This window comes from Syngnathus scovelli, chromosome 2 (genome assembly GCF_024217435.2).
Source record: "Syngnathus scovelli strain Florida chromosome 2, RoL_Ssco_1.2, whole genome shotgun sequence".
Taxonomy (NCBI): domain Eukaryota; kingdom Metazoa; phylum Chordata; class Actinopteri; order Syngnathiformes; family Syngnathidae; genus Syngnathus; species Syngnathus scovelli.
In genome coordinates this window covers 3189707-3208762 of record NC_090848.1, presented here as the reverse complement: position 1 = coordinate 3208762, position 19056 = coordinate 3189707, and the positions used below count along the sequence as shown (strand labels likewise).

General features: G+C 42.0%; 3 protein-coding genes across 3 annotated transcripts; 2 read left to right on the top strand and 1 right to left on the bottom strand.

The window, feature by feature from the left end:
- The first annotated feature begins 1584 nt into the window (after nt 1–1584).
- tac3a (tachykinin precursor 3a) lies at nt 1585–3183 on the top strand. Its single transcript, XM_049753059.2, has 7 exons — nt 1585–1765; nt 1947–2062; nt 2129–2234; nt 2306–2335; nt 2403–2456; nt 2588–2654; nt 3005–3183. Exons 2-7 carry the CDS (start codon nt 1961–1963, stop codon nt 3021–3023), a joined length of 378 nt encoding a protein of 125 aa, XP_049609016.1. The 5' UTR covers nt 1585–1765; nt 1947–1960; the 3' UTR covers nt 3024–3183.
- Nucleotides 3184–5674: 2491 nt separating this feature from the next.
- b4galnt1a (beta-1,4-N-acetyl-galactosaminyl transferase 1a) lies at nt 5675–11872 on the top strand. Its single transcript, XM_049752747.2, has 11 exons — nt 5675–5838; nt 6734–6948; nt 7015–7197; nt 7989–8095; nt 8182–8219; nt 8291–8471; nt 9117–9212; nt 9435–9622; nt 9692–9832; nt 10178–10415; nt 11104–11872. Exons 1-11 carry the CDS (start codon nt 5749–5751, stop codon nt 11313–11315), a joined length of 1689 nt encoding a protein of 562 aa, XP_049608704.1. The 5' UTR covers nt 5675–5748; the 3' UTR covers nt 11316–11872.
- Nucleotides 11873–13312: 1440 nt separating this feature from the next.
- Nucleotides 13313–18065, bottom strand: slc26a10 (solute carrier family 26 member 10). The gene is made up of 18 exons (XM_049752746.1): nt 17765–18065; nt 17074–17184; nt 16800–16960; nt 16567–16731; nt 16329–16481; nt 15873–15955; nt 15658–15805; nt 15478–15591; nt 15328–15405; nt 15170–15265; nt 14951–15057; nt 14712–14781; nt 14400–14582; nt 14245–14299; nt 14022–14110; nt 13901–13955; nt 13720–13826; nt 13313–13663 (listed from the first exon to the last, which is right to left on the bottom strand). The coding sequence occupies exons 1-18, from the start codon at nt 18048–18050 to the stop codon at nt 13625–13627; spliced, it is 2100 nt and encodes a 699-aa protein (XP_049608703.1). The 5' UTR covers nt 18051–18065; the 3' UTR covers nt 13313–13624.
- Between the last annotated feature and the right edge of the window lie 991 nt (nt 18066–19056).

Below are 19056 nucleotides of genomic sequence, written 5' to 3'. Positions count from 1 at the left end.
TGTTGCGGATCCTGCCGGCTGCTTTGTAAACTGGGATTTGATGAAATATTCATATTGCTTTGCATTTAGAGCAGGCCCAACACAGGAGTAATTGCTTGTGTAATTGCACGATAAATGATGGATTTACTGCTAGCATGAAATGGAAACGTTTGAAGCTCCAACATGGAGCGCAAATGGCTCAATGTGATTTACATAACGAGTGAGCCAAGCCTGGAACAACACCCAAGATCATCACCGGTTTTCCTAGGCCTAAATTCACCTCAGATGGACTGATGCAAGTCCACATTTCAAATTGTTGTTGGAAATTACGTCATGCGGGACAGATTTGAAAACGTGTTGTTCTCGTACCATCCATCCATCCATTATCTGACACCTCAATCTCAGAGGTTTGAGAAAACACCTACAAGAATTCACTCCAAGCTTTGTTGACATTGTCGAAAAGAGCTGCAGTACTGCCGCAGTTTATGTTTGTTTGCACCGTTTCGACACACAAACTTCAAAATTTTGGACTTTATGGAATTAAAACTGCACAAGCGATGCACAAACAGGACATCAGTTTTTGCCGGGCAATATCCACAGCTATACTGTTAAAGTCTCTTTACCATTAATAGTTATTATAATAGCTGTATATTTGGAAATTAGAATTACCCAGAAAGTATAGATATTAGTTATTTATTTATTTATTTATTTATTTTTATTTATTTATTTATTTATCCTGTCTACAGTATTTAAAAAAAATTACCCACAAAATATATTCATTTATTTATTTATTTATTTATCCTGTCTACAGTATTTTTAAAAAATTACCCCAAAATTTTATTTATTTATTTATTTATTTATTTATTTATTTATTTATTTATTTATTTTTATTTATTTATTTATCCTGTCTACAGTATTTAAAAAAATTACCCACAAAATATGTTCATTTATTTATTTATTTATTTATTTATTTATTTATTTATTTATCCAGTCTACAGTATTTTTAAAAAAATTACCCACAAATTTTATTTATTTATTTATTTATTTATTTATTTATTTATTTATTTATTTATTTATCCTGTCTATAGTATTTTTTAAAAAAAATACCCACAACATATTTATTTATTTATTTATTTATTTATTTATTTATCCTGTCTACAGTATTTTAAAAAAATTGGGGGAAAATTCGTGCTGTTTTTTTTATTGACGTTTGCCACAACATCCCAATTGATTGGGGTTCCTATTTGGTTTCGTGAGTTGCGGGCAAGTCCGCTCCGAGCGCAGCTGCTGCGTGACCCATCTTGTCGTCGCATTCATCACCATCTCGCACAGTGTCAAGCAGAGGCAGCTGCTATCTTTGTAATGACTTCCTAAAAAGATTAACATCTTGACAGTGACCATGTCAACCAGCGCCAGCATCGCCTAACTCAGTCAGATCCAAGAAAATGGACTTCTGCTTTTTTGTTTTTTTTTTCTCTTCTCCATGAGTGTCATGTTCTTGTGCCTTAATTATCCTTCCACAAATGTGTGTGGGCTTTATGACGCGCTCTGTGTTTACGCGTGCGTGTGTGACAGGGGGTGGGGAGAACCCATCACTGAGCAGGCGACGAACCTTTTCAGCCCAGCATGATATAAGAGGCTCCAGTCCACCTACCTACGTTCCACTTGCTGATTGGCTTTACGCAGATATCCAGCGTTTATTTATTGCCACAAAGTGGAGACTCACCACATTTATCGGAGCAGCTCTCTCTGCACTCAGCACTCGGGCACCTTCTACAAACAACAGGTAAGAAAATAATCTTGGATGATATGAAATTATTACAATGACAAAAAAAACCACGCAATTTTGCGTTGGGTATGTTCGTGCGTATTTACGCACGCAATGCGCACCAAATCGGTTGCTGGATTAAAGAAGAATGAAATCACCATTAGGCAGGAAAAAAAACCCTCATCGTGATATTTTGCAGGTGTAGCTGTGAAAATGAGGAGACGCTTTTTACTCGTGTTTCTGCTCCTCCTTGTCAAACTTCGATGCAGTCAATCCAGATGCGAGGATCCCGAGTCGCGCAAGTTAACTTCACTTGTGAGTTTTGCTGATTTTTTGCCGACATTTTCCATGGATTCATTTGTTTTGTTTTTTTCGTTACAGCGGGAAAGTCTGGGTTTGAATATCCCCAAACGGAATCCGATGAAGAGGTTCAGCGATTTGGATTATGACAGTTTTGTGGGATTGATGGGCAGAAGAGACGCTGACGGTGAGTTGAAAATACACGCGCACAAACATACACAAATTAATTAATACATTTCTTTGCAATATTTGTTTCAGATACAAACGTTGTGCAACAACCACAAAAAAGTAAGTTTACTTTGTTTTTTAAAAAAAAAATATTAAATGATTCATGTGTAACTTTGACTCTTTTCAGGGGAAATGCATGACATCTTTGTTGGTTTAATGGGAAGAAGAAATTCTGAGACCGGTGGGTGTGACTTTAATCAATAACCAATCAATCATATTAGGTATAGACTTGCTCAGTCCAATACGATCAATAAGAGAAAAAAAAATTGAGTTGTGCCCAATGTCGCTCTGATATATATTTTTTTTATCCAGACAGTGGTCCCTGGAGGACAGCAGATCCTGAGAGGAGAGGAATCTTTGTCAACAAGTGTAGGCTGAGGTGAGACGCTTTCTCTTTTAATGGGCCCACACATTGGCCGAACCATCCATCCATCCATCCATCCATCCATCCATCCATCCATCCATCCATCCATCCATCCATCCATCCATCCATCCATCCATCCATCCATCCATCCATCCATCCATCCATCCATCCATCCGTCTGTTCTCTGTGGGATGAGCAAGACCTGGACTGGTCCAACCATCAAGCTTCTGCTCTCTCAAGCTTGTGTGCAAATAACAAAAACATACCTGACTTGACTATTTGAGACCCTCATGCGAATAAAAGTTTGAAATGTGAAAGTAGAAATAAATTGGCATCTTAAAAGTGCCTGCTGTGTTTTGCTACAGGTTTCTTCAGGGGCTGTAATAGAAGACCAAAAAAATCCATCCACACAATGAAGGAGTCGCCTTATGGAGACAACTGAGGATTCGCATTCCAAACCTTCCAAACCAATGAAAAGAATACGTACATTTGTGTTTATTACTGCGTTCAAAGTTCGAAATAAACGTACTTTTTTATAAACACATTCTTTTACTGTGATGATGAATACTCAATAAGCAACTTACCATTGCTCTCGTAGCTCAACGAGAAAGATTCATTGATGATTTTTTTGTATGTATGAAATTTGGGGCTTAGATAAAACATATTGTTCTGCTAGAAAGCCAAAACAGAACAAAAGAGTTGAGGGCCACTCAAAATGCTTTGTGCTGAATCCCACCGAACATGAATTTCAGTGTAAGTGCTTCGTCCTGAAAATAGCCCATCCTCACTTGTGAGGGGGTGCACACTTATAAAACTGTTGTTGTTGAGATCACCTTTTCACATTTAGAGCCGCTTATGCTCATAAAATACGCAAACAAAAGACTTTTTTCTTTTTTTATAAATAGTAATATAGTTGTCTACAATGACTGGCAGGCAGTGGGCAAACAAAAGTTAGCTTGAATATGTAAACCGCTACGTTAGCTTCTTCAGCTAGCCGTAGGCGTGCTAGTTGCTAGCAACAATGCGTTTGTCTTTCACTTGAAGTTCGTAAGGATAGAGTACGGCCTCTGTATGTAAATTCATGAACAGAAGCAAATAAAAGACGTTTTTTTTTTTGTTTTTTTTACAAATAGTTGTCTACAATGACGGCAAACAAAAGTTCATCTCTTTGTTCGATGAAGCACTGAGTGAATAAGTAAACCGCTACGTTAGCTTCTTCCGCTAGCCATATGCATGCTAATAGCAACAATGCATTTGTGTTTCACTTGAAGTCCATAATTATAAAGTACATACAGCTTCTGTTTTTAAATTCATGAACTCACAGTTTGACAACAAAAGCCAATTTGTGTCGTTCGTCCGGTTTGTCAGGATAAATAAACAGGCCATTCAACGGCTGATGGGATCTGTAATTGATCTGCCTCATAGGAATTGCAAATGTATTTAATTGCATCGTGAACAGTAAATTGAGCAATTATCCTTTTGTTGACGAGGCAGCGTGTCCACTGCAATCATCTACTTTCAATTCAAATCGTCTCAATTTCAACATCCACGGGTCAGGTGCAGCATTTGAATTCATCTGATGCTCTCGTGTTGCTACCACTGCCATAAAGGCAAATTTTAGATATTATAGCACATGTCCAGGTTCATGAAACTACCTCAAGATAGTCTATTATCACAAGTGGATTGTTTAGATGATTTTATTTCAAAAGCCCACAGATTTGTCGGTTTTTATTTTGAACTTGGCAACGCCTACCCTAAAGCTGTTCAGAAACACATTTTGGAAATCTAAGTTGAGCGCATGAACATACAGCAAAACATTTTTTAATGTTTAAAATCTAATCATAAATGCGAGTAAATTTGTGAATGAGTGTCCTGAACTGTAAATAAAAATTAAATATATAAAAAAACAACAGTTGGAGCGCAGAGCTGAAGCGGGAGAGAGGGTTGAATTGATGTTGTAACATTTTTTACCACAAGATGGCGCCCTCCCCTCACAAACTAAATCAAATGTGCGCCAAATGATTATTTCTACGGACATTTACATCCAAATTCAAAATGTACAACTATTTATTTTATTAAATGGGGAGATTCGGTCTATTTTTTCACAATATAGAGACACTTGCACGACATGTCAACACTGAACTAGAACACAACGTAGCATGCCTGTTTTTTTTCTCTCCAAAGGAGCATGGCAGCTTGGGAGGGAAATTCCACAAAAGAATTGACTCCGCCTGCAAGTCACTATGCAGCAGTTGCAGATGCAGTGGTTTTCCTCTTCCTGTGCTGGGAGCAATCATGCTCACATCTGCTGAGACCAAGGTTATTTGTGTTTCCGAGAAAGTGAAGGCCAAGGTGCTTGTTTTTCTTCTCTTCTTTTTTTTGTCTTTCTTTTTTTAACTTTGTTTTCTTGCATGGCAAGGCCTTTATCTCAATCGACAGTTGGAAGTCCCCATTCATGATTGAATTAATTGTTTTAACCAGCAAATATCTTTGAATGTTTGCATTCAGCTGCAACATGTCACAACAAGGCAGACCACCTGTCAATCACACGGCTGACACGTTGAAACAGAAACCTCAACCGCAAACGAGCTATTTGTTCATTGAGTTGAAATATTATCTTTCCGTTTGGGGTAAATTCAGGGACGTGGTCAGAAATCAGTGACACAACAACTCACTGGCCATAGGGGCGCACGCACATAATCATCATCTTATTAATAAAATAAAATAATTTATTTTGGCTTCTTAATAATTCTAAACAATACATCTGATTTTAAATTAAAAATGGAAAAACTCGGCATATCAAGGGTTAGGGCTCCCAATTTTGAAAGGAAAACAATTATTCAAAATGGTCTAAAGTTTTTAATCACTCTTAAAATTTCTCCAATTTTTGTATTTTTCTTTACGTGCTGAGTTATTATAGTTTGCACCACATGCACGCGTGCACCAGAGAGTTTCAGTCATTCAAAAGAAACACACATCGGAACATTCTTGGAACGCACCCGAGCTCAGGGCTGCGCGCGCCGTTGTGAAATGGACAACCGACCAGCACGGACTTTAATTTGTTGACGTCACTCGGCGGTGACGATCGAGCCCCACCCACGACCAAGGCATGCAACTTCCCAATGCGCACGCACTCGGATCACACAAGATCGGACCGATCACAAGACCGGACCGAGTATCCAGCTGCTGCCGGCGCACGGTAAGCCTGCCTGCCTTTTTGTTTGAGTAAGTTTTCCTCGGTGGTTGTTTGTGCCAAAGATTTCAAATTCGAGCATGTTTTCCTCATATGGCAATCCATTATCTGTTGGCTAACTGCGAGCGAGTGAAGTGAATTAATTACAAAAAGATCCATTGCAATAATTGCAAGGAATGTGAGGAAAATGAAATAACGCAGGAAGAGCTCAAAAAATAAAAGTACAAGTTTGTGCAATTCTTGAAATTGCACACACACACGCGCGCGTCATCAGGATCATGGCCAAAATTCTGTTCTGTGTCGGAAAGTCATCTTTAGTCAAGAGGATATTTTCATGCAAGAATGTAGCGGGCACTGTCTTTGCAAAATATAATTAAGAGTTACAATTACAAACTAATGATACAAAGCAGAATACAAAAGATTCCTAAAGTGGAATAAGTCGGCTTTTGATTTAAAGATCTTTCCACAATGTTTTTCAAATGGGTGCCGGCAATTTCGGATTGCTTGAATGGGAAACCCGATTGGCCAATTGCTGAGTCCAGGACCAAATGTCTAGCCATGTAAAATCATATCAATTTGTCATTTTTGTAAGTGTGTGAGTTTTTGTTGACTCATTTTTTTATTTGGATGGACACGAGACAATAACTGCATGTTTGCTTTAACAAACGTTAACTCCATTAATTTCTTTGTGTTGACATCAGATGGTATCATGTTTTGCTGCATGGGGAGGGAGGGGGGGGGGGGGCGTGGCACTGTATTGCCAACAATGAACAAACACCATCCAGGGGAAGTCAGCAAAGGGAAATTACAATCACTTCTCAAATTCACTCTCAAAGTTGCAAAATATAGTAGTCATATAGAGAGTCACTATTAACGTCATTATTAATAATCTGGTTCGCAGATGCGCGTCTTGTCTCGCAAGTGGCTAGGCGTGCTTGCGATCGGCTCTTTCCTGCTGCTGCTGGTGCTGTTCAACGTGCCGAACCCGAGCGGTTCGGGAGTTGACCTGCGGCCGGGCAGGACCAATGAAGCGGAGACGGCCATCAGGGAGCACGTTCGAGACCTCCTCGATGACTACCATGATATTTCCTATAATATTAAAGAGGAGGTCGCGTGGTAAGTTTTTGTTTCGCATCGGCCGACGCTGCTCGTCACACTTTTGTTTTTCTTTCACCGATTCAGTCGCCTGGCAAGAAACGCGTGCGTCTGCGTGGCTGACAAGGAGACTTTTCGGCTGCCTTTCTCCAACCTGCTCTTCCCACGCGTAAAGGCCCACCAGCTGGACGTGAAGTTTTTACAATCCCATCCCGACCCCGAAGACGTGAAGCATCAGCGAGCTCGAGAATACAGCCGCGTTCAAATCAGGTAAATTCCTCACATGCCGAGTCAACGGCATCAGAAGATTTTCGGCTTGAATAACCTCTTACCGTAAATTCGTGAGATAATCACCGTATTTTCCGGACTATAAGTCGCATTTTTTTTTTCAGAGTTTGGTCGCGGGTGGACTTATACTCAGGAGCGACTTATCGTTGAATTTAATGATTTGGTGTGACACGGATGGTTCGATAAACTTCTTAGCAAGTTATTTATGCTATAGTTATTTGAATAATATGTTACGTCAGCCACGTTCTCAGTTTCTTGTTTATGTAACGTTAGCATAGCGTAGCGTTCAGTCTGTTGTTGCCTATTCCAGTCTGTTCTTGGTGTTACATTTTATCAAATACATTTCCCCCAAAAATGAGTCTTATACTCCGTTTCAACTTATATATGTCTTTTTTTTTTGCATTACGCTGGCTGTAACTTGTACTCCGAGTGATTTATAGGAAAATATGCTATAATAAATGATCAATTCTCAGCAGATACGATAATATTTGCACTACGCAAAGTGGAAGTAGGTTTCGATTGAAGCCAATCTTCATTTTGCGGTCAAAGTTGCACCTCGTAGTGGTTGCATCAAATCCTCAGCAATGTGGCAGGAAAGAGGAAATGGTGCAACAACCCTTTGCTCAATCAAAAGGCATCCAAAATTTGAGCTGCCAATTAATGGACAATTATCGCTTGAACTGTTTTGTCAAGTTCTACACTGTCGAGTCTTGTTGGGGTTGATTGGCCATTTTTTTTTCCGGTGACTAAACCACAGTGGTGTGTGTATGAAGGTCGTCCAGTCCGGCAGACGTGCTGATCGTAAATAAAGCCAACAGTCCTCTTCAGTTTCCCTCCCAGGGCGTTGCAGTGCGACCTCTCAACACCATCATCATACCAGGTAACGGCGGCGTGCAAAGCTACGTTAGCTTTAGCCGCTTGCAGATGATGTGCAGTATATCTTCATTTATTGTTTTTTTTTTTTAGGTTTAGGTCTTTTTGAAGAAGCAGCATCAAACCACACGGTAAGTTGAGCAAGTCTGCATCACTGAAAAAATATTTATATTAATTTTTTTCTTATGAAATGGCAACGCAGGTATATTTAACCGCCACACTGGGGACTTTCGATATGGCGGCTACAGTGGAGAGGGTCTCGGTGGCAGGAGGAGGAACGGCGCGCTTGATGCTCTCCAGTGCTTTTCTGTCAGCCCTGAACAGGCAATTGCAGTTTGTCACCTACACCAACACCATCTTCCATCCCAGGACAGCAGACACAGGTGCAACAAACAAAGCGTACTGATTTGACTCTCATTTACATCGTTTGTATTTGCGCTGCCCCGCGGAAGATACTAGACAAAAAAATTGTGACGCAAAGAGACCTTGATCAACTCATAGTTAATGATCAAACTTTGAACACCCCCGCTCTCGTAGAAACGTATCAGGAAGGCAATAAAAGGACTTTGTCCCCCTCTTCAAGTTGACAGATAATCGTTCGCATTTTGAAGCAGTTCTCCAAACGTCAGGCTTTTGCTAGAAAGCAAAAAGTCAGTTAAAGAACAGCTGAAGTTCATCTGAAGCACTTTAAATGGTAAATTCTAAAAAGATGAGGGTGTGCACACTTATGCAACCTCAGTCTTGCCTTTTTTTTTTTTGCTTTTCTCATTGTAATAAGGTTTCAGTACAGGTTTCTGCCAGACTTTATACATCGAGAAGTTGATATGAGCTGGTACTTGCTTCTGCACGCCCGCCCTGGGCTGCTGATGTCAGATAAGAACAGAAGTGCAGGCGCAGGCGCACGCCTCCACTCAAACCGCACACCCTTTGCAAACAGTCCTGCGCAACGGAGCCTTTTGTTCTTTCAAGAGTGACAATTGTCTGAAATGGAATCGCAGCGTTCATTGCATTTGTGTTTTTTTCCACAGTTCAGTTTGCAACTGAAAGTCACAACTCATTTTTCACCATCAAAATTGGCCACCCCGCCACCCCGAGACTTTACAAGTCTGGCTATCCTCCAAAAGGTTGGTGAACATTTATGACAGCGGATTTTCTTTGTATTTATATTTTATAGTATTTATTCTTATATATATATATATATATATATATATATATATATATATATATATATATATTTATTTTTTTTTTGGACAGCGGATATTTTTTTGTGTTTATATTTTATAGTATTTATTTTTATTTTTTTTACAATTTCGAATTGTGATGATTTTTTTGTGTTTCCTTCTAAGAGAGCAACATCAGCGAGCTGGTTACCATTGTGACAAAGACCTTTCTACGTTACGACAAACTGAAAGATCTCATCGACAGCATACGGCAATTTTATCCATCCGTGCCCATCGTGGTGGCAGATGATAACGAGCACCCGCAGAAAGTGACCGGAGCTCACGTCCAGCAATTCATTATGCCCTTCGGAAAGGTCAATCTCAATTTCAAGCAAGCGTCGCCGCGTGTCGGGATCAATCAACATTCCCAGTTTGATCTTCAGGGTTGGTTTGCTGGACGAAATTTGGCCGTGTCTCAAGTGACCACTAAATACGTGCTCTGGGTGGATGATGATTTCATCTTCAAAGCCGACACCAACTTGGAGAAGATGGTGGATGTTCTCGAGAGGACCAGTCTGGATCTGGTAAGAGAAGATACTGTCCAACATCTGTTTAGGAAGTGCGCAGTGCTATTTTTTTTTAAGTTCCTTGTCCCAGTTTTGAAGAACCTGACACGCTTGCTTTACCCAGCAGACCGAGACTTCCCTTGTTTGTAGTCCTGGTGATAAACAAAAATTTTTATGTTTCCTAAAGCGAAAGAATGTTGTGGAGCCGTGATAACTGGCTGCCTTTGTTGTGACTTCCTGCAGTCGCTGCACATGAGCGACGTGTTGACGAATGAAACGATGCCATTGTCTCTTCTCGTGACCTCTCCGTGGCCTTGATGGATGTCAGAAAACATATCTACTTGATTGTTTCCCATGCTGCAGGTCGGCGGAGCGGTTCGAGAAGCAACCGGCTGGACGTCCACATTCCGTCACACCATTTCAGTGGAAGCGGGCGGAGACGACGGCGACTGCATCCACATCCGGCAAGGCTTCCATCACGCCGTCGAGGGCTTTCCTAACTGCGTGGTCACCGACGCTGTCATTAACTTCTTCATGGGGAGAACGGACAAAGTGCAGCAGGTGGGCTTCAACCCACGGTTGGCTCGGCGAGGCCATCTAGGTGAGTAGCTGACTGCCTGTGGAACCGCATCCATCATTCCAAACATTCAAATGAACGGAAACTGTCCCCCCTTCCTTTTTGTCCCTTTTCTTGTCAGTGGTCTCTCGTTAGCCCCGCCCCTTGTGTCGTCCAATCAGCTCGCTCAGCCACTCGTGTCTTGTCCAAGTGTTTCTCCTTGTCACTTTGTATTTATTTATTTATGCTTCTCTTGTCTGCTCTACACTTTGTGCTGGTCCTCCCCTCGTCATATCCAGGTCTGTTTTTGCATCTTTGTCGTTTGGAATTCTGCTTTATCTAGTTTCCCCATGTTCATTAGTGTTTTGTTTGCACTCGCTTTTATTTTTGAAGACAGGATGTGCTATGTGTTTGTTTTTAAGTACATAATGTGGTATTTCCTTTTTGTGTTTGGTTTGACCGCAAACTTGATTTTCACATTTTTGCTCACAAGACAAATGTTGATTTCACTGGTTTTGAGGTTTAGTCTTTGTTTGGAGAAAACTATCAATATAACAAAACATATCTGTGATGAATATGCATGTTAGTTGACGTTTGGTTATTTTCATAATTCATTATGATGGTAATTTTTTTTGTGGTCTCGCTGAGGCTGTAATGACCAAATTGCTTTATGATTGAAAAATCAGGGGAGAAAGAACATTAATCACAAGGCAAATGTTTTATATCTCCTCAGAGTTCTTCATTGACGGCCTGGGCTCTCTCCATGTCGGCTCATGCAGTGATGTGATCGTAAACCACGCGTCAAAGATCAAATTGCCGTGGAGCGGAACCGAATCGGAAAAGGCCTATGAAAAATTTCGCTACTCCAAGAGCGATGATGAAAATTACATTCATGATGAAAACTTTTACTTCTCAAACAGGTTCAAATGCATGACCAGGCAATAATGGGAAGTGAATTTAGTATTTTATTTTCATCCCTGCCAAATGGCGTTTGAATTTTGAAGTGAAAAAAATCTCAGGTTAATATCAGCGCAAAGCTCATGTTCAAAGTGTCCTTTGAAACTGTGAAATTATGTGCGTTCGCCAAATTTGCTTCCCTTGCTGACCGCCGGATGGTCTTGTCATGCGGAACCACTGGCTATACTGCCACCTTGTGGTTGATGTTAGGAGCACATGCGCTTGAGACGAGTGGGGGTCCCAAAAGGCAAAAACAAATCTGTTCTTTGCATGAATTTAACGATCATTTCAAATGGTAGAATTGTAAGATTCCAAGCTGTCTTTCCAAATCAAACTCAAGACGGCTTAGTTGGAGGTGCCGAGTGCAGCAACCTCTTTGATAACCTCAAAGACAACCGCAATAAAACTGCCTTTGATTTACAAATATGACCCACAGATGCACAAACATGAAATGTTTTGTTAGCTTTAATGCATAATATATGCAAGTTTGTCAAACTGACATTGTTTTATCGCTTTGGAACAAGCAATGTGCCTTACTGGTCACATTTTGTGGTGACCCAAAAAAAAAAAAAACACTTTGAGGTTTTATGTCAACCTTTTGAATGTTTATTTATATTCAGAGATGTAGTCTATGACGGATTTTGCTGCAATCAGATAATTTACAGAGAAATTTGAATTACTCTGATTGTGAACACTGTTCAGTTGGAGAGTCCAGAGATAAAAGGGAAGTGATTGAATTTTTTATAATTATGTGTAACATGTTTCATCCTTACATTATGATCGAAGGTATTCAGTAATGAATAACGACGTGAAATATTGACTACCTCATTACTTATTCCTTTTTTTTACATGAAAATTGAGTGTATTAAAAATGAAATTAATTTCCCTCCACTGCATCAGTAAATATTTTCACAAGTTCAACCTGTTGTGCACTTGATACAACGAGATTTCACGAGCAACTTTTTTTGCCGAGATGATTTCCTCATGATGGAATGTGACTTTACTGATACTGGAGCTCCAAGTATTTGAAACCTGTCTTCAACTGCCAAGACCAGGATGGCATCATTTTGACTTCTGGTTCCACTGTGGCACTTTGAGCGTCAGTTCGTTTCCAAGTTGCTTTTCTGCCTGATGACGTTTTACTACATTCCATTCAGGTGACTTCTAAGGTAGCTGTCTTGCTTCAAGGAACTTGGAGAGCACTTAAAGTAAACGTCATGTGTTAGTGGGGACGTAGATTAAAAAAAAAAAAAATTAATGGACTCGCTGGACCGGTCCGTTTTGTTACGTTGTTTTTAAAGAGTTCCAATTGTAATCTGAATTTATTGAATCAGTGTTGACATAAATCTCCTTTGTATGGAAACAAACATCTGACACAGGGCAAATAAATGAACATGATTAATGTGTCAACTGTGGAGCTCATGGTTTGCATGTTAGTACGTCTGTTTGTAAAATCTGGCTGGTTGGAAAGAAGGCTTGTGTGCCATCTAATAAGACCGGTCTATTTTATGCCCAATTAGTCAAACATATAGTCCGTGCACTTAAAAGGCAAAATCCACAAGGGTACAAATTTGTCTTGAGGCCTCTTTGAAATATGCACTGAAAGAAAAAAAAAAACTTGGCTATCAAACATCAAGCGAGGAAATAATTAGATTTTTGTCTTTTTTTTTGTCCCAGTTTGATGCTGTTAGATTAGGTCAAGGTTACACTCTGCGTGAGAACGCTCCTCGTTTAACCGCTAGAGGGCAGCAGAGTAGCGGTGTAACGTTTAACTAACCTAAAATTGCCTTGCATGGTAAAACGTGAGCCGCACAGGTTATTTATTTTTGTTGAAGCTTTGCGTGTCAAAATCATCCGGATATTGTACCGAAGTCATCCTGTCTGTTTTTCATCACATTTTCATCTTGTCCGGCTTTATCACGCAAGAGCCTAGCATACTTTACATTCCTAACCTGTAATAAAAATGTTAGCACACACAAAGACTATAAAGATGAAGAAAGCAATCACTTCTTTTAATAAAACATAGTCTCATTTCCTTGAAAAGTCTTCTATGTGAGCAACTGGAAGACAATTGCAGACAAATACCAAACCGTATTGCATGTCCATAAGCTCATATTTAAGCATTTATAAAATATATAAATATATTGACTATTGAACCAGTTCAGTGCACCTTTTGGTCTATTTGGATTGCAAACAAATATTTTCTTCAGCATAAATAGGTGCCTCAATGCTACAACAGGCTACTGCTTCTTGAAATGTGCCGGAAAGTCGGATCCTGCTATGGCCGTGCATTATTTTCAGACCCAAACAGTGGTGGTGTCTTCTAGATGTTTTCCCTGCAACGAAGAGCAAGCGTTGGAAACAGGTTGACATGTGTGACTTAACGTGCTACCTTCTGCTGCTGAATATACATGACGGCATCATGGACAGTGACGAAAATGTGCTGGGGCTTCATGTAGTTCATGAGGCCGCTTGAGGTGAGAATTTTTAAAACGCTCTCTAGGAGAAAAAGATCAGAAAGAAGTTTGTGACGAAAATGAACAGATAATTTAAGATGCAAAGGTCTTAGATACCATTACAGCTGGACAAAAACACAGCGAGGCCGACTTTTTGGCATTCGTGGCACATCTGAAAAGCAAGCAAATTAATTATTTTTTTGCCGACGCGACGTTTGTGTGTCTTTTGCACACCGACCTGAGTGAAGAGTCTCGCTCCGGCAACGTCAACGAATATCACGCGACTGCAGTCGATCAGTACTGCCTGCACATCATGCTCCGATGTTTCTGCAGATAGCAAAACAATCTGAAAACCTTAGGCCACACCTGAATTCTGTGATCAGATCTTTCAAATGACATGGACTCATTTTATATGAAATCTAACTCTCCACGTGCATAGTGTTTTGGATGCCACTCCTTACCAAATTGAAAGAACTCATTTTCGGATGAAAAAGATGCATTTGCAATGCCTCCTTCCTGAAGAAGGGCAAAAGTCACAAATGCAAAATGATAACAGAATTTTATGAATTTAAAATTTATACTTTTCTTTATTTTTGGTTGAGTGGGGCCAACGTACCACCGTGATGACGTTGGTCTCTCTTTCCCGCTTCTCCCGAGCTTTTCTGGCCTTCTCTCGGCTGCGGACCTTCTCCGGCGTCAAGCCCAACAAACGACTCATCTCCTCCCTAAAGAAGCTGCGGTTTCCATAGTAAATGGGCCCGTTGTAGGTCAGGATCTTCATCCCTGGCACCTCGTAGCACTGGAGAGAACATGTTTGAAGAGAGGCTGATTTCTTCCGACATTCAAATTTGTCAGGGCTGTTAAAGTCTTGGATGCTAAATTTAGAAGACATGTATTTTCACTTGGGACTTTACGATGGCATGCTCACCTTACTATGATTCTCCAGTGGTCTGTAAATTTCTGTGTTGCTGGCCCGGCCTAGCACGGCGCAACCGGCCCTGGTGAAGGCATCGTAGTTCAGAAGATACATTTATTTATAAATAGATTATATAAAAAAAATAATTCATTAATTTAAATAAAAAAAGACTTCTGTCAAAAGAGAAAAAAAAAATCCCTTCTCATAAGACGGGCAGACAATTCATGACTGTCAGCAAAAACGTGAGACACCTTTGCGTGCGGCAGACAACGGTCATCATCGAGAAGATCACCCCGACGGCTAAGCCGACGTCCACGTTGAGAACCACAACTGACAGCCAGGTCACCACCCAAACCATCTATGGAAAAAAATAAAAAATAAAAAAAAAGACCAATTAGCCATGCCTCTGCAATCAGCTGCCCATCGAAAGGTAACAAGGGAACAAGTTCTAGATCGATCCAAGAACTTACAAAATCAATCCTGCTGATTCTCCACAATTGCGGCAGGTCGTGGAACTGCAGGAACATTTGCCTGAGGCTGGTCACGTTGATGCATGCCAGTACCGCCTATGGACAAACAAACCAAATGAGCCCAGCTCCTTCTCCTTTGAGACGCCACACAAACGCACCTTAGGTAGGAAGTGAAAGAGCGGTCCGATAAGCAGCAGAACAATCAGGACCACCAGACTGGTGAACAAGCCTGAGAACTGCAGATAACCAGATGTTATTTCTTATGTTATCCATTTAGCGACATTGAAAACTTTCTGCTTTGAAGCCACCTGCGTGTGTCCGCCGGCACTTTCCAAGATGTTTGTGGTGGCCAGAGTGGCTGAACTTGGGAAGCATGTGAAAAATGACGACACCGTGTTGGAGATACCATGAGCCAGCAGCTCCTGCAAAGTGTCCAAGTTAGCAGAGCAAAATGCTAAGAAGCTGTAGCGAGGGTTTGAAGACACCACCTGGTTGGGGTTAATGGAATAGCCGTGCTTGTCGGCGTAGAGCATGGCGAGTGAGACGGACACGGCGTAGCCTACAAACGTGATGGCCACCGTGTCCCCGGCGATGGCGGGGAACGTGTGCAAGGCGGGCAATTCGGGCTTGGGGAATCTCAAGAAAGAAGCAAGACGAGTCAAATAGTGGAGCCGTCAGGGATTCGCACTTGTGAAATAATTACCCTGCTGGAATATGGCCGACAATCTCAATGTCATAAATGGAGTCGAGAGAGAAAGCGTAGGCCACGCCCGTGGCAATGATCACCTGAAGGAGCAGAAACAAAAAACACAAATTGCTTCGCTTGTCAAGAAGTGAACGGACCAGGGTTAATTGAACGAACTCAAAAGACAAAGTACAGTTGCTCGACTACGGACATGAATAACAGAACATACTGAAGACTAGAAGACATGAAACGAGAACAACCCGAAAGGAAGTGACACGCAGACAGGACTTAAATACAAGACAGGTAACGAGAAGGAGGTGACGGCAATTACATAGATTGTGAGCAGACACAGGAGGGGAGGGGCCACACCAACAGAAACCATGGCAACAAGGAAACAAACGGAGACAGATCGTGACACCGCTGTCTCCTGCCAGATTGGTGAACAAGCAAACGAAGGTCACCACTCCAACTGACCGTGAGGATCTCCACCGGGATGGGCGTCCGCAGGCGTCGCCGGTAGCGTGTGTTGAGCTCTTTCACTGGGACCAGCACCGCTAAGCACACCAAGGAGATCAGCAGCTCCGCCATGTTCGTCTGAGGCAGGTTCTCCATCACTGACGCTAAAGTCTGAACGTACAAATTGATGAGTGGCAGCCAATCACACATTGTCAAAGAACGGGCTGAACCTTTTGACCTTTGACTGCAAACTGACCTTGAAGAGGGAAAAAGTCCCCGTGTGGCGAGCCAGCCGAAGCCCCAGCATGCTTTGCAGCTGCGAGCTGGTGACATGGAAGGCGGCGGCACTGGTGAAAGCTTTCACGATGGGCTCCGACAGGTAGGTGGAGAGGAAGCCCAACTGAAGAGCAAACATACACAGCTGGAACACAAAATCATTGGCGCGTGAGTCATCTTGGCCATCATCGCCGGTCCCAGATGCCACCTCACCATCATAAGTCCCGAGAGAAGCGCGACAGCTGAGGCCACGCCGATCCTCTGGAGCTCAAAGTCGGCCCCTTGGGGCGAACTGGAGTTCAACTGGGCCGGCGTGGCGGGCACCAGCTGCTCCACCACAGAGCCGGTCATGAGGCTGACCACGGCAAACGTACCTGCGACGGATGATAAGTCCTTAAGGAAGGAAGGAAGGAAGGAAGGAAGGAAGGAAGGGAGGAAGGAACGAAGGAAGGAAGGAAGGAAGGAAGGAAGGAAGGAAGGACTCTACCTGTGGATACGTGGCGACCCGTGCCGAAAATCATGTAGAGGACCACAGGGAAGAAGGACGTGTAGAGGCCAAATATGGGCGCTACACGGGTGAGTAGTGCGAAAGCCATCCCTGTGTTAAAAAGATTAAGATTTTATAGATTAAAATCAATTAAGATGCATTATTCAGCACAAAAGGCCCTTTCAAAATTAGATTAGCAATCACGATAATAAACTTCGAATAAAAACATTTCAAAATGATTTCAACAGGATGCTCCGAGTGTAAAATTCATTCATCCAATTTCACCTGACAAGAGACAAATGAGACTTCCCAGTTTCACACTCGCATGAAAAAAATAATCACGGCATCAAACATCAAAATTTAAACTCCAAAACTCAGTGTGAGCCAGATAAGATCACCACTGCTCAAGTTGCACAATTTAACCTGTACCTAATGAAATGACACTTTTAATTTCTAGGAAAATTAATTTTAAAAAGTGTGGCAAAATAATTAGACTCTTGGCTAATAAATAAACACCGGAATATACACTTTAAGGATTTTCTAACGACTTGCCTTTCACCCAAAGTGATACGAAAGAGCCCACATATAATTATTCCCAACAAGGTAAACATCTACTGGGCAATATGTGAAATTACGTTTATGATTTAAATCCAGTGCAGGTATTCTTAATTATGGCGTGTCGCTGACTGACCTTGAGGGATGTGAAGGACGCCAACTGTCAGTCCAGCGACGGTGTCTCCCAACAAGCATTTTTTGAAGCGGTACGCGGGCAGCCAGTTGCAAATGGGAACTCTGTGACGGAGCAGTTGGATGCAGGCGCGCCGTGAGCACCTGCAGCTCCCGGCGAGCTTGGCCCACAGCCGCGCGCGCGCGCCTGCGCTCGCGCCTGCGCTCGCCTTGTCCTCCTCTGAGCCAAAGGCCTGCTTGAAGCGGTCCTCGGTGAAGATGCTCCGGTACACCGCCACGGAGGCGCTCATGTTGTCCCGAAGGTGCCCGAATAGGGAGGGGCGGGGCGGAGGGGCTATATGTGTGTGTGACGAGAGGGCGTCTATTGAGTGCGGACACGCGTGGATTGTCTCATGACTTTTATAGGAAAAAGTCTGCCCCTGTTGCTTCGACAATTTCCTGCCAGTCGATGACACGCTTAACTTTTTTTGTTTCACTTTTTTTTTTTTTTTTTAAAGACTGGAGACACGCAAAAAAAAGGTGATCTGCTCCAGGTTGTCCGCAGGTCAAATCCTCTGGGTCCTACTGCCCAAAGAGTTCTCACATGGACTTTAAAATTAAAATCCAGTGGTCCACTCTTCTCTCTTAATTTCCCAAAATATGAACGTGAGGTTCAATGAAGACTCAAATTCGTTCCACATCGCCGTTGCGTTTTTCTGTTAACACCGCAAAACCACCACTTCAAAAAATAATAATAATTTGAAATCAGACTTCCAGGAAAATGATGGCATGAAAATATAGCGGCTACCCTCACGTCACGCTTCACTTTGCATTTTTACTCCAAGACGTGTTTTTTACTCTCAATTTCTGGTGTTGCATTGACAATCAATGATTCACTGTGTTGTCAAATGACTCAATTAAACGAGGATCAATCGATGATTCCTTTTTCTCCCCACCACCAAAGTGTGTGTTGTGCCAAAGACATCAAAGCAGGTCTTGTTCATTTCCGAGAAGGATGAATGTCTCCAGCGGGCGGCCTTTTCAAGTGTGCGGCCTCGGGGGGAACCCGAGTCTGGAACCCGTGAGCCTCCTCTGAAACTCAATCGCACATGTCGGGCTGGTTCACGGATCAAACCGCACCTCCGCTCCGATCATCAAGTAAGCGCTGGACGAGCAGAATCTACGTAGACGGAGCTCCGAGCAGACACGCGTGTGTGTATTTGTTGGTCATTTTCCAAGCATGTCCACCAAAGTGTAGCGATGCAGCGATACGAAGTGACTTCCTTCACATTTGAGGAATGCAAGCCATTGTGTTGA